We start from the raw sequence: 12,453 nt of genomic DNA on the forward strand, positions 1-12,453 counted from the left end.
GAGGTTAGAGACCGAAGGCAGCAGAAGGCAGCGGCTGGTCCTGGAGGTTTTGATAAGCAAATGCGGCCGGGCTCGCGCCCGCTCTCCATTGGCTGCTGCTTCGCCGCCAGATTTTGACACAAATAATCAGATTGAAAATCAGGGAGGGGAACAGAAGAGGAAAAAACACAGAGACACACACAGAGAAAAGGAGAAGTGTCTATTTGTGCAGAGTCGCGAGGTTGACGGAGTGGAGGCCGGTGCCCAGGGACCGGCTCGGAGGCTCGGCGCGGCGCCCCCGGCGGAGGGGGCCGCTCCCGCGGTGAGTGCTGGCGGCGCGTGGCGCTGCTTTTAAAAGTGCACTTCTCACCGAGGTCCTCTCAGCAGGACTCCTAGCTGCTCTGGAAGTTACTGGAGGAACAGGTGGGCGGAAGTCTCCTGGGGATGCCGCCTGCTGTCTCTAGCGGGTAGGGTAGGGGGACAGGTGGTGACGGCAGCCTGGGCTGAGCCCCTGTGGGAGCCGCGTCTCCTGAACTTTTCCCAGTTCTTCTTTAGGCGGACAGACATCGCCGACTTGCACCAAGTGACACCCGCCCCGCTCTCCCGGGATGTGGGCAGTGCCGGGTACACGGGTCCCGGGACACTCCCGAGCCAGGTGCCCTACCCTCTGGAGCCCACGGAGGGGAGCGGACAAGCCACACCAGTTTCCCCGGACACTAGGACGGCAGGCGGGAACTGCTGTCTCAGGTCCCTCTTCTCTGTGATTGTTCCTGGACTTTTCTATCTATTTTGGGGGGCCAGAATGACTCTTGGGGGCGCCTGGGGAGAGACGCTCACTCAAAAGCAGGGCTGGTTAAAGAGGCATTTGGAAAGTGCCCGTGCATGGCGTTTGTTTTTTTCTTTTCTTTTCTTTTTTTTTTTTTTTTTTTTTTTTTTTCTGGGAAGAACATCTGCAATGTTATATCATCTTTGGGGGCAAATTAAATGACAATCGCTGGCTGTGGACCTGGTGGCTACTGGAAGCTGGCTGCACTGCCCCTGCCGGCTGTATTTCGTGGTAGGCAACAGTAGAATATCCCAGGTCTGGGAAAGCAGCTAGTTGCTGGTCCTCAGAGGGTTGCAGAAGCAATTTCTTGGACGGGGAGATAGAGACCCTCCTAGCCTTTTCTTGCTCTCAGAGTTGGGGGTCAATGTGCTGGTTTCCCTGCAGACAGGTCTTGGAGGAAGTCAGAGAGCCATACCTGAGTTAGGCGTGACTGGCAGAAGTGCCAAAACCAGTGCAGAGGGTGTCTCAAGGCTTCCGGGACAGCAGGGTGGGCTGGCCAGGTTCCTCTGGGACCAGGAAAACAGCCTGGTCATGCTCGACTCCCAGACCCTCCTCCTGATACAGCATCTACACCCTGGGTGGAAACAGCAGAAAACTCCCCCCTGGTCTGGAGAGGGGCTTTGTGTTCCTTCCAGAAATTTCAACCAAGGGGAGCTGCTAATGCAGAGATGTGTGGGAAGGGCTTCATTTGCTCACTATTTTTTTATTGTGATAAAATACATATTCACAAAATTGACCATTTTGGCTTTTTTTTTTGGGGGGGGGGTGCTGAGACTGGAACCCAGGGTCTTGCACATGCTGGGCAGGCACTCTACCCCTACCCCTGAGCTACACCCCCAGCCTCCTGCCACAATGTTTTTTCGAGATGGATCTTGCTATGTTGCCCAGGCTGGCTTGAAACTCCTGGGCTCAAGAGCTCCTCCTGCCTCAGCCTCCTGAAGAGCTGGGCCCACGGTGTGTCCGCGGTGCCTCGCTCATTGTAGGCATTTTTAGGTGTACTGTGCTGTGGTATGGAGCATATGCACCCTTTCTGTGGCTGTTTCACCTTGTAAAATCAAACTGGAACTGTGTACCTGTGAACCAGCCCCTGGAAACCTCCCCTCTGCTTGAGCCTCTGAATTTGCCTGTCCCAGGTACTCAGGGGATCAAGGTCCACCACCATTGCAGGTAGCAGAATTCCTTCCTTTCTAAGGCTGAATAACGCCCACCCCCAATGGAGGGCCACAGTTGGCTTATCCGCTCGTCCATGGGCCGACTCCATCTCTTGGCCACTGTGGATGATGCCGCTGTGGCCGTGGGTGTGCAAAGAGCTCTCTGAAATCCTGTCACTGGTGCTTCTGGATGCGGACCCAGAAGCTGGTTCCCTCCTTTTAGGCCCCCCCGGCATGGCCGGCTCCTGTCCCCTCCACTCCCAGCGGGAAAGATTTTGAGTCTGTCTGTTTCTCCCCTCGTGTCTTTAAACATAAAGGAAGTCCCAGGGGTCCTCTGTAGCTGACCCTGAGAATCGGCTCCGTCTTACCCAACCCTCCCAAAAAGGGAACCCAAGTGATGAGTGTCTTAGCCAAGGTGGGCCAGTCCCTCGCTGAAGGTCAGCGAGTCCGGCATGGGATTTTAGAGCAAAAGGGAAGTTTAGAAATCTTAGCCCAACCGTCTCTTTTGAGAGATAGGAAAACCAAACCCAGGTTGGCGGCTGCCGCGGTCACAAGCGCAAGGTCGCAAAATCAGACTCATCCCCACAGGCGCTACCAGCGCCTCCCTACAGGAAAACCAAAGGCCGGTGGACCTGACTCCACCTGGGATCTGGGTGCAGGATGCTGTCAGGGTGCAGGCAGAGTCCCCAGGAGACCCGACTGCCGGGATCTGACTGGGTCAGGGGACGCTCCATCAGGATGGGAGGTTAATGGAGCCAAGTTAGCATGGGGCCTCCTTCCGGAGGCCCGATACCATCAACACCTCTGTTTTATGAAGAAACCCGGAGCTTCTTTCACAATCTCTGCTTCTAGCTCTTTCTCAGAATGGTCCGTGTGAATCAAAACCAAGTGGTTGTTAATTAACTGCACTATAGGTGACTGGTTCCTGTTTTTTTTTTTTTTTTTTTTTTAACTCAGCTAACAGGGGCCAAAAGGAAGTTCACCTGGTGCGCTTGGCTCCCACTGAGGGCTTGGGAGCTTGGCCGTGGGGTTGGCTGATTTCCTGGTACTTTGCCAGGCCGCGGGGTGAGGAGGGGATGGAAGATCAGGGAAATCCCTGGAGTAGGCTCCAGAATTCCCTGCCTCCAGTGGGGAACCTCAGAAACTGGCGCCCCTTCCCCTTCGCCACCATGTAGCTCAGCGCAAGCTCGTGACCCCAGAGCCTGCCACTGCTGTCCTGGGATGCAGTCAGTTGACCCGTCCACCCCTCTGGCTCTGAGCCCAAGGGCAAAGCTTGCCATAGGGGAATCCGTTCCTCATTGGCCCTACCTGCACCCCTGCAAGACCTGACTTGGGGCTTTAGGAGATTTGCAAAAGACTTGAAGACCAGAGGAATTCAGCTTTAAACTTTCTTGCTCTTTGTGCCACAGGCTGCAAGGAGCTCAGATGGTGCTAGTCAAATTCTAAGAGGACAGGAGCCCTGGGCCTGGCTCTGCCGTGACCTTAGACAAGCCACCATCCCCCCAGCTGGGGAAATGCCACAAGGGTGCGAGGGTGCGGACCCGCAGCCCAGTGTGTGGTGCATATAGAGGGAACAAGTGCCCACCCGCTGGTCTGCTCCTCAGGAGCATGGAGGCCCCAGAGCCAGCAGACAGGGTCCTTGCTCCGCCCTGGGGTCCTGGGCAGCCTCTGAACCAAGGCTCCTCCTTGGTGACATCAGTATGGGACAGGGCTCCCTAAAGGTACACAGGTGGCTGAGCAGACCCTGGGTGCCGATTTACCCTGGTGCTGTCTCAGGGGCCTCAACGGGCACCTTGTTCCTAGCCAATTTCCTAACAAAATGGTGTGTGTAAAAAAACAGATAGATCATCTTTTGACAGACCACGACTCTGGGCGGCCCCCACAGGACAAAGGTGGAGGGAACCCAGCCCTGGCCCAGCTCACAGGGGTCCCCTCCCACTCTGCCTGGGGTCTGGCCTCCTCAGGAAGTTTCCAGGGCGAAGAGTTCAGAGGGGGAAGGAAGGGGGTGTGGGGAGCCCTGGCAGGGGAGGGAAGAGGCAGGAGGAGGAAGATGTGTCCCTGGAAGATAAGGGGGCTGTGGGCTGCCTGACTGTGGCAGGCTCTGCAGGGCCTTTGTTCAAAGAGCTGAGACTGACAGGGGAGGGACCCTACCCCTCCTAGTAGAGCTCAGAGAGAGGAGGCCTTGAGCATGTCCCCAGGTCCCTGGGGACTGGGCCACGGGTCCAGAGCTGGCTGTCCTGCAGGTGGTGCACCCACTCTGTCCCAGATACTGGGGACGCAGCGGGATGCAGGCCTCCTTCCTGGCCTGTGAAGCTCCTCCTCACCTGGGCAGAGATGCCACCACCCGTGGCTCCCTGAGGCACACACTGGGCACCTCGTGAGCGGTAACCGGGTGCTTAACCACTAAGCCACTCCCCAGCTCTTTTTGAGACAGGGCCTCACTAAGTTTTGAGGCTGGCTTTGAACTTGTGCTCCTCCTGCCTCAGCCTCCTGAGCCGCTGGGATGACAGGTGTGTGCCATTGTGCCAGCTCATTCCTCCTGTGGAATGTGGAAGGTTTGTCTTGCTCCCAGCAGTCCCATGGCATCAGGAATGATTCCTGTTTAGCAGATCTGGACATGGTGACACAGAGACAACGTCCACAGCAAGGCGGGACTGGACCCGAGCTATCCCTCTCTGCTGCTGCCGAGCCCAGACCCTTGGTGCCGCCAGCGGGGCTCTGAGCCAGAGGACGAGCTGGCCAAGGCGCTCTCCTGCCGACCCTGGTCGTCCCTTCTGGGCCCTTGCCACGGCCTTCTCTAATCGCCCACCCCTGGCCCTGTGCAGGGCACTGCCTTATCGCCCAGCCCCCACGGCTGTTTGGAGGAGCTGAAATCCTTTCCCGCCTTCACCCCTGCAACCCTGCCTGGAGGCTGGCGGGGTGGGGGTGGGACTCTGCTTGGGCCTCACAGGGCTGGTGTCTCTTCTGAGCTCTGAGCTCAGGTGGGTGCAGCCTCGGGGAATGGAGGACAGGGACCCAGGGGATGCTGTTCCCCAGGGCCCTTGGGAGAGGCTGAATAGCAGGCAGCCAGGGATGCAAGCTGTTGGGGAGAGTGCTGGGGGAGGAGAAGTGGGGGTCAGGATGGCCCAGCTCTGCACAGCCTTGGACCTAGGGCCAGGGCAGCACCTTGACAGATCTGGTTCTCCATGACTCCCACGCCCTTGGTCGGAGGCTCAGTGGTGACGCTGGGCGGGGCTCCCAACAAGGAGAGCTGGTGGGCACTTGAGTCTTCCTGAGTCGATGAAGGTGTGTGGTCCAGGGGTGTCCTCTTGGGCCCAAACCCTCTCTACTCCTGGGAGAGAGAAGGTCCTTCCTCCCTGGGGGACCAGACACACTTGTCAGCATGACCGCCTGGATGTCATACCTTTCAGAAAATGAAGCTGGACCACAGAGGTTCAGTTTCTGCCCTAAGTTGCACAGCAGTGAGCCAAGATTAACACTCGAGAGCTTCTGATCCCCAAGCCAGAGGACAGACCACTTTTGTTCTGTGGCATCTAAAGCTGGGTCCCTCTGGGAATTACATGCAGCTTTCTAGAAGTGGGGTCCACACTGTGTCACGGACAGAGACCCCGGCCCCTCTCCTTCCTTCTCTGCTCTTGTCCAACCCGGGGCCTGCTGGTGGGAGCAGGCTGGCCCTGGACTTCCAGGGTACCAGTGTATTCCTTTGCTACTCAGGGAGGGCAGCCTTTGTGTGCCACCAGCAAGGTGGCTTGAAGACAACAGAAGTGAACTCCGTCACAGTTCTGGGGTCTCGAAGTTCAAAATCGAACGTCAGCAAGGTCGCATCCTTCCAGAAGCTCTGAGGAGTCCGTCACACACCTTGGCGTTCCCCGGCGTATAGGAACATGATTGGGATCCCAGCCACCATGGTCACAGGCCTTCTCCCTGTGTGTCTGTGCCCAGGTTTCCCTCTGCAAGGACACTGGTCCTATTGGATTTGAGGCCCTCCCTCCCTCTGGACCACCTCATCTCCATTCGGTTCCGTCTACAAGACTCTATTCCCGACAAGGTCCCAGGTCCAGGTAGAGGTGAGCTTTGTGGGGATGCTGTTCAACCCAGCAGGCTGGTGTCCTCATCTCGGGGGGCTTTTGAGTTCAGGGGAGCACTGTCCTGCTCTTCTAACCGCCTGCCCCCCCCTCGCAGGTGGGGCGACCTCTGAAAATGCCCCGCTCCTTCCTGGTGAAGAGCAAGAAGGCCCACACCTACCACCAGCCGCGCGCCCAGGAGGACCCGGCCTGGCCCCCCGCCATGGCCCCCGGTGAGTCCGAGTCCAGGCTGGCCAGCTGCAGTGAGGCCCTCCCCAGCAGCCCCTCTGCCAGTCCAGAAGCGGCAGCTTGGCAAGCTCCCCTGCGGTGACGGGGACATGGGTCTTAGAAGGGGGCTGTCACAGACGGGTGGGTCCTACTGGAGGTGCAGTTGAGGGCTGCTCTAGAAGCCAGGCCCCTGCACATGAGCAGCCAGAAGCAACCTCAGAGGGTCCCCAGGGCCCCTCCTCCTGGGAAGGTAGGGCCCCCCAGTGCTCACTGCAGGCTTCTCAGGAGCTGCAGCTGGTGACTCTGAAGTCCTGTCTCCCCACAGTGACCAGGGACCAGGTCCTGAGCAACAGCCCTGTGGTCAGCCCACTGCCCCCAGACCAATACCTCGACTGGAACCGTGTCAAAAGGGAGCCTATGCTGGAGCCTGGGCAGAGCTTGAGCAGGATGGCCTCGGCTCCAGGTACCCAGCCCAGGATCCGGCCACTCCCCAGGGAGCTGAGGTGGGGGACACTGAACGGGCTCCAGAAGCAGCACCCGCTAGGCTCATGGGTCAGGAAGGACCCGCAAGGTCCCCTGGATGCATACGGGCTCTCTGGCTTCTGCCTGGACATTGCTACGCTGGGAGCTCAACCCGGCTGGGGGCTGCTGGGAGGTGGGCCGGCAGCACACAGCAGGTGCCTGCAGCGGTGAGAGCGTCCTGGGGTGAGGAGGGGTGTTTCTGGGCTGCAAAGGCTGAGGAACCATAACAGGGACACGAACAGCCCCGCAGGGAATATGCAGGGTCGCACACGGACCCCTCGACGGAGGTCGCCAGGTGGGGTGGGTGGCGGAGAGCAGGCGCCCTGTGTTTCAGTGACTCACTAGGCACGTGTCCTTGTCTCCACAGAGGGGCCCATCGTGCTGGCCCCACCCCAGGACAGGGACGCGCCACTGTCCGACTCACCCCCTTTCTATAAGCCCAGCTTCTCTTGGGATGCTCTGGCCTCATCCTACGGCCACAGCTACCAGCAGGCCCCTACCACCATGCAGTCGGCCTTCCTGGAACGCTCTGTCCGGCTGTACGGCAGCCCCCTGGTGCCCAGCGCTGAGCCCCCCTTGGATGTCGGCCTGCGCTACTCCCCAGGCATGGACGCCTACCATTGCGTCACGTGCAGCAAGGTGAGCCAGCAGGTGCAGCTGGCCGGGCCCGCGGGTCTGCCTCCTGCAGGGCTCTCACGCTCCGCCCCTGCCCCAGGTCTTCTCCACCCCTCACGGGCTGGAAGTGCATGTCCGCCGCTCCCACAGTGGGACCCGGCCCTTCGCCTGCGACATCTGTGGCAAAACCTTCGGTCACGCTGTAAGCCTGGAGCAGCACACACACGTCCACTCCCAGGTGAGCAGCTGGCCAAGACAGGACCCCCTTGCCCACCACTGAGAGATGCTTACCTCGGGGGTCTGGGGGCTGTGGCTGGGTCTCTCTTCCTCTCCCTGAAGGCCATGCAGTTGGGGGCCCCTGACTAAAGGTCTCCCAGGTCTGGCTCTCCCACACACCCCCAGCGCTACTGGGTCTCCAGTCGACCCAGCTGATTGGAAGAAGCTCTTGACCCCGGTGAGGTCTGGCAGACAGCAATGTCTGGGATGCTCAGAAACATTTCTGTCCCCTGAGTGGCCCGAGCAGGTGTCCTTGGCTTTGAGGACCACAGTTCTCAGAGACTGGGAGTTAGGGTCACAAGCCCCACTAAGAAAGCTCCAGCTTTGGTGCTCCACTCCAGGTGGGCACGGGAACTGGACCCAGTTCACCAACACTGGGGTGAACAGAGGTCAGGAGAGAAGGGCAAGGAAGGACTGTGAGGGCTTCCTCTCCAGTGCCCCTGTCGCCTGCTGGGCACCAGCCTGTTCTGAGTCTCCAAGCCTCCCCAACAACACTTTGAGGCCGTGACTATTAGAGTCCCAACGTACAGACCGGGAAACTGAGACTCAGGAAGGTTAAGTGACCACCTAAAATCACATGGCTGCCCAGAGGCCAGAATCGGGGCCTCAGTAATTGGAACTCTTGACGAGGCCGCTGCTCAGCTGTCTCGGCCCGCCTCGGAGGCTCGCTCTGGGTCCAGGGCCACGGAATGTGGCTCCTGTAGAGGCTCTCAGATTAGACGTCCATCAGCCAGTCAGCAGAGCCTTGTGTGGACGGACTCTGGAGCAGGGGCATCCTGCAGGCCTCTCAGGCCCACGCCTCAGTCTTACCCCAGAAATGGGGCCTCCCGGGTCCTGCCCCGTGGGCCCCGCCTCGAGGCCACCCCAACGGAGTGTCGTCTTCCTCAGGGGATCCCAGCCCGGTCCAGTCCCGCGCCCAGCCTGGCTGTCCGGGGCGGCGAGGCCCCACCTGCGCCTGACCCCCTGGGGCCTCGTTTCCTCCGGCAGGAGCGCAGCTTTGAGTGCCGGATGTGCGGCAAAGCCTTCAAGCGCTCGTCCACCCTGTCCACCCACCTGCTCATCCACTCGGACACTCGGCCCTACCCCTGCCAGTTCTGCGGCAAGCGCTTCCACCAGAAGTCAGACATGAAGAAGCACACCTACATCCACACCGGTGAGCCAGCTGGCCGGCAGGGGCGGGGCTGGGTGATGGGCGGCGCACGCTGGTGGGGCTGCAGGCCCGAGGCGCTGGTGCACACTCAGGAGTGGATACAGCGTGGGCGGGGACAGGGTGGTGGTGGCCCCTGGGCAGAATGAGACTCACAGGTGACTCGCTCACGCATTCACTGGTGGCACCTCTCTGCCTGGCCTGGGCCAGCCGTGGGGACCTAGCAAGGGGGACCTGGCCCCCGGCCTCCTGAGGACAGTGCAGCCCCTTCTGGCTCCTCGCTATCTCAGGCGGTGTGGGGGGCACTGGCCTGGCTGCTGCCTCACTCCGCTGCCCTCCCTGCCTCCCAGGGGAGAAGCCGCACAAGTGCCAGGTGTGCGGGAAGGCCTTCAGCCAGAGCTCCAACCTCATCACGCACAGCCGCAAGCACACCGGCTTCAAGCCCTTCAGCTGCGAGCTCTGCGCCAAGGGCTTCCAGCGCAAGGTGGACCTGCGGCGGCACCGGGAGACCCAGCACAACTTCAAGTGAGGCGTGCCCGCCTCCGGCTCTCGGGCAGCCTGCCTGGAGGTCCCCTCGCCTCAGGCCAGCTTCAGGCCAGCTTCGCGCCCGCAGATCCCCAGACTCCTGGAGGTTGCACTGACAGGAGCCTCCAAACTTGTTTTGAGACTCATGAAACTGCTGTGTGACCTCGGGCAAGTGACTCTTCCTCTCTGGACCAACACGTCTCTTGCCACAAAGTGTGAGGGCTGGTCTGGGTCTTTCTGAGCTGAGCTTGTCCATTGATGTGCTCACCCCGAAAGAACCAGAAGGCTGGAACACCCACCCAGGAGGACGCACCCACGGCGGAAGCCTCCCCCTGCCTGCTGCCCGCTTGGATGTGGCCATCGTAGATTTCCAGGGACCCCTTTCTGGCTGCCACAGACGTTCAGAACTGCCTCCTGCCCCGGGGTGACCAGGTGTGCTGGTTGCCGCCGACCGCCACCAACGCTTGACTGTCCACTAGGATTCCGGTTTGGCGTCAGGCCACAGGGCAGTCGCTGCCGTCAAAAGCCTGCTCCGCTCAGTTACTGTAAATAAAAATAAAGATTTGTTCCCAGGTGACCTGCACTTGCTGGTGCCTCCGGATGCACGGGGCTCTGGGGAGGGGTGGTGGGGAGCTTCGGGGCGCAGAGAAGGCTGTGGAGGGGCCCCGAGACAGGAGGGAGGGGAGCGCAGCCCAGCAGGCGCATAGAGGACCAGGCGGCTTCCATCTCCAAGCCCCGCTTCACACAGCACCCAGCTCTTCCCGCCAGGGCCGGCACCCAGGGCAGGCGTCGGCCAGGCCCCAGGCAGCTGCTTCCGGGGGTCTTTCCAGACTGCCTGCCTCCTGGGCTGCAGCTCATGTCTTCTCTTTTCTTTCTTTTATTTTTCCTCCCTCCCTCCCTCCCTTCCTTCCTTCCTAACCCAGGGAAGCTTAACCACTGAGCTGCATCCCCGACCCTTATTATTTATTTCTTTTTCTTTTTTTTTTTATTTCTATTTTTACAGACTGCATTTTGATTCATTGTACACAAATGGGGTCCTTTTTATTTTTATTTTGAGTCAGGGTCTCACTAAGTTGTGGAGGCTGGCCTCTTTGATGATCCTCCTGCCTCAGCCTCCTGAGCTGCTGGGATTGCAGGTGTGCACCCCCACACCCGGCCCCTTCCTCCAGCTTCAAAGACCAGCATTCTGACCCCATCTCCTCCTCCTGCCCTTGACCCTCTTGCCTCCTCCTGGGAGGACTAGTAATAACATCAAGCCCCCTGAATAATCCAGGATAATTGTCCCACTTCAAGGTCCTTAGTGCAATCACTGTGGTGGCCTGAATGATGGCTCCAAGTTGACACCTGTGTCCTGATCCCTGCTCCCTGCCAGTGTCACCTCAAGTGGCAAAAGAGGAGTGGCAGGTGTGACTGAGGTAAGTCTGGTGTGGCCTTACTAGCTGTGTGAGTTCAGGTGGGGCCCTGAACCTCTCTGGGCTCAGCTTCCTCTGCAGAATGGGAAACATGACAGTCCCTTTTGGAGGTGCTATTGGAGAATTCCCTGCAGCCCCAGGTAAGCCGTGTGTGGGGCCTAGCCATGGCAAGTGCTACCAGGTCACCAACGTCCCTGCTTGAAGTCCTGCCGGTGGAACAAGCCCCTTCACTTACAGCTCAGGAGCCACTGACCACAGAGAGCAGTTGTCCGTGGATAGTTCCCCTTGGCATAAGGCACAGTCTCTGGGCTCCGGGGCCCAGCCTCAGGCCTGGCGGTGGAAGAGTCACTGAAACCCTCGCGGCACTGAACTGGGCCGAGCGTTTCCAGACGCTGTCCTAACCCACATGACCTCTGCAAGGGAGCCTCACCCTCCCACTTTACAGATGGGCACTTGGGGCCCAGAGAGGCCAGCCTAGGAGTACGCGCAACAGGGCTTGTCCCCTCAGGCTTCCTTGTGAATAAACCTTTGGGGAGGGGTGGCTGGGATGGAAGCCAGGTCCTGCGCAGGCCGAGTGCACCCTCTGCCTCTGGAGGTGTTTCCCTTCAGAATGTGACCAGCCGTTCAGAGTGTCCGAGCCTGGCGCTCACCCTGTCGAGGAGTAGCAAAAATGACGTGCCCCGAGCAAGGCCAGTGCCCACTGGCCACGGTCACATGTCCTTGGAAGAAACCGAATCTGTTCTGTTGATAGGTCTGGCCCTCCTGCCTCGGGGCAATGGGGGCCACCCCTCAGCTGAAGTTCATCCCTACAGAGAGGGCTGCAGGGCTGGCGGCCAGCACAGGTGCCCCACGCCTGCCCGCAGCCTCCCAAGCTGCAGCGGGGAGAGGGCACAGTGGCCCGCGTAACCCTTGACTGCGTGACTTCTCAGAGCCTCAGTGTGCGAGGTGCGTGCTCGACTCCACCAGGAGGAGAGGGCTCTGAGCTTCCCTCCTGTGTTGGGAACAGAGAGAGAGGCTAAGACAGACAGGGAGGGAGAGAGGAGTGTCCACCTGCATGCCCACGGCCACACAGCAGGCACACCAGAGTTGGGATCAGGATCCGACTCCAGGTGGAAGCTGTGCTTTCCCTTGAGCCTCCGTTTACCCCTCTGCCCACTGAGACCCACGGGTCTTTCCTCTAGTTCTGTCCTCTCATGCAGACCTGTGGGGCTTGGGGCTGAGGCTGCTGTCTGGATCCCCCTGGGGACCGGCACATCTGGGTTTGGCCATCAGGCCCCTGAAAGACCCTCCGCTGCAGAGGCTCCTCCCGATCATCCAGCGTCCCCTAAATGAACCTGTCAGGTGTTGGGGTTGGGTGTGCAATTTGCCTAAGAGGGTGGTCGCCTCCTCAGCAGCTCCCTGCTGGCGTCCTGCAGGCCTGGCTCTTGAAGGCAGGGAAAGTGGACTCTGATGGCCAGGGCGTTAGAGCCAGCAACGCCGTGGAGGATACCAGCCCCAGCCCTCCTTCTGCCCACGGGACAGTGACGCCTACAGAGGGTGAAGGACTTGTCCAAAGCTGCACACCTCGGGGCAGGACAGAGTCCGGGTAGGTGCTGGGGAGGGGTGCTTGTACCACACACCACACACACACACACACACATGCACCCTGAGGGCTGCTTTGCATGCTCTTGTTTGCTAAACAAAACAAAGCCAACATCAGAATTCCAGC

General features: G+C 59.8%; 1 protein-coding gene across 1 annotated transcript; it reads left to right on the top strand.

Moving 5' to 3' along the window:
* Positions 1 to 236: 236 nt before the first annotated feature.
* GFI1B (growth factor independent 1B transcriptional repressor) lies at positions 237 to 9,869 on the top strand. Its single transcript, XM_079111773.1, has 8 exons — positions 237 to 301; positions 5,899 to 6,023; positions 6,139 to 6,253; positions 6,574 to 6,711; positions 7,138 to 7,409; positions 7,486 to 7,623; positions 8,550 to 8,814; positions 9,159 to 9,869. The coding sequence occupies exons 3-8, from the start codon at positions 6,157 to 6,159 to the stop codon at positions 9,335 to 9,337; spliced, it is 1,089 nt and encodes a 362-aa protein (XP_078967899.1). The 5' UTR covers positions 237 to 301; positions 5,899 to 6,023; positions 6,139 to 6,156; the 3' UTR covers positions 9,338 to 9,869.
* The last annotated feature ends 2,584 nt before the right edge of the window (positions 9,870 to 12,453 follow it).

This window comes from Sciurus vulgaris, assembly GCF_902686455.1.
Source record: "Sciurus vulgaris genome assembly, chromosome: 15".
In the NCBI taxonomy this organism is placed as follows: domain Eukaryota; kingdom Metazoa; phylum Chordata; class Mammalia; order Rodentia; family Sciuridae; genus Sciurus; species Sciurus vulgaris.

Coding starts and splice junctions, on each gene's coding strand:
- GFI1B (XM_079111773.1), top strand. CDS start 6,157: ATGCCCCGCTCCTTCCTGGTGAAGAGCAAGAAGGCCCACACCTACCAC. Junction 6,254..6,573: donor GCCCCCCGCCATGGCCCCCG/GTGAGTCCGAGT, acceptor GTCTCCCCACAG/TGACCAGGGACCAGGTCCTG. Junction 6,712..7,137: donor CAGGATGGCCTCGGCTCCAG/GTACCCAGCCCA, acceptor TTGTCTCCACAG/AGGGGCCCATCGTGCTGGCC.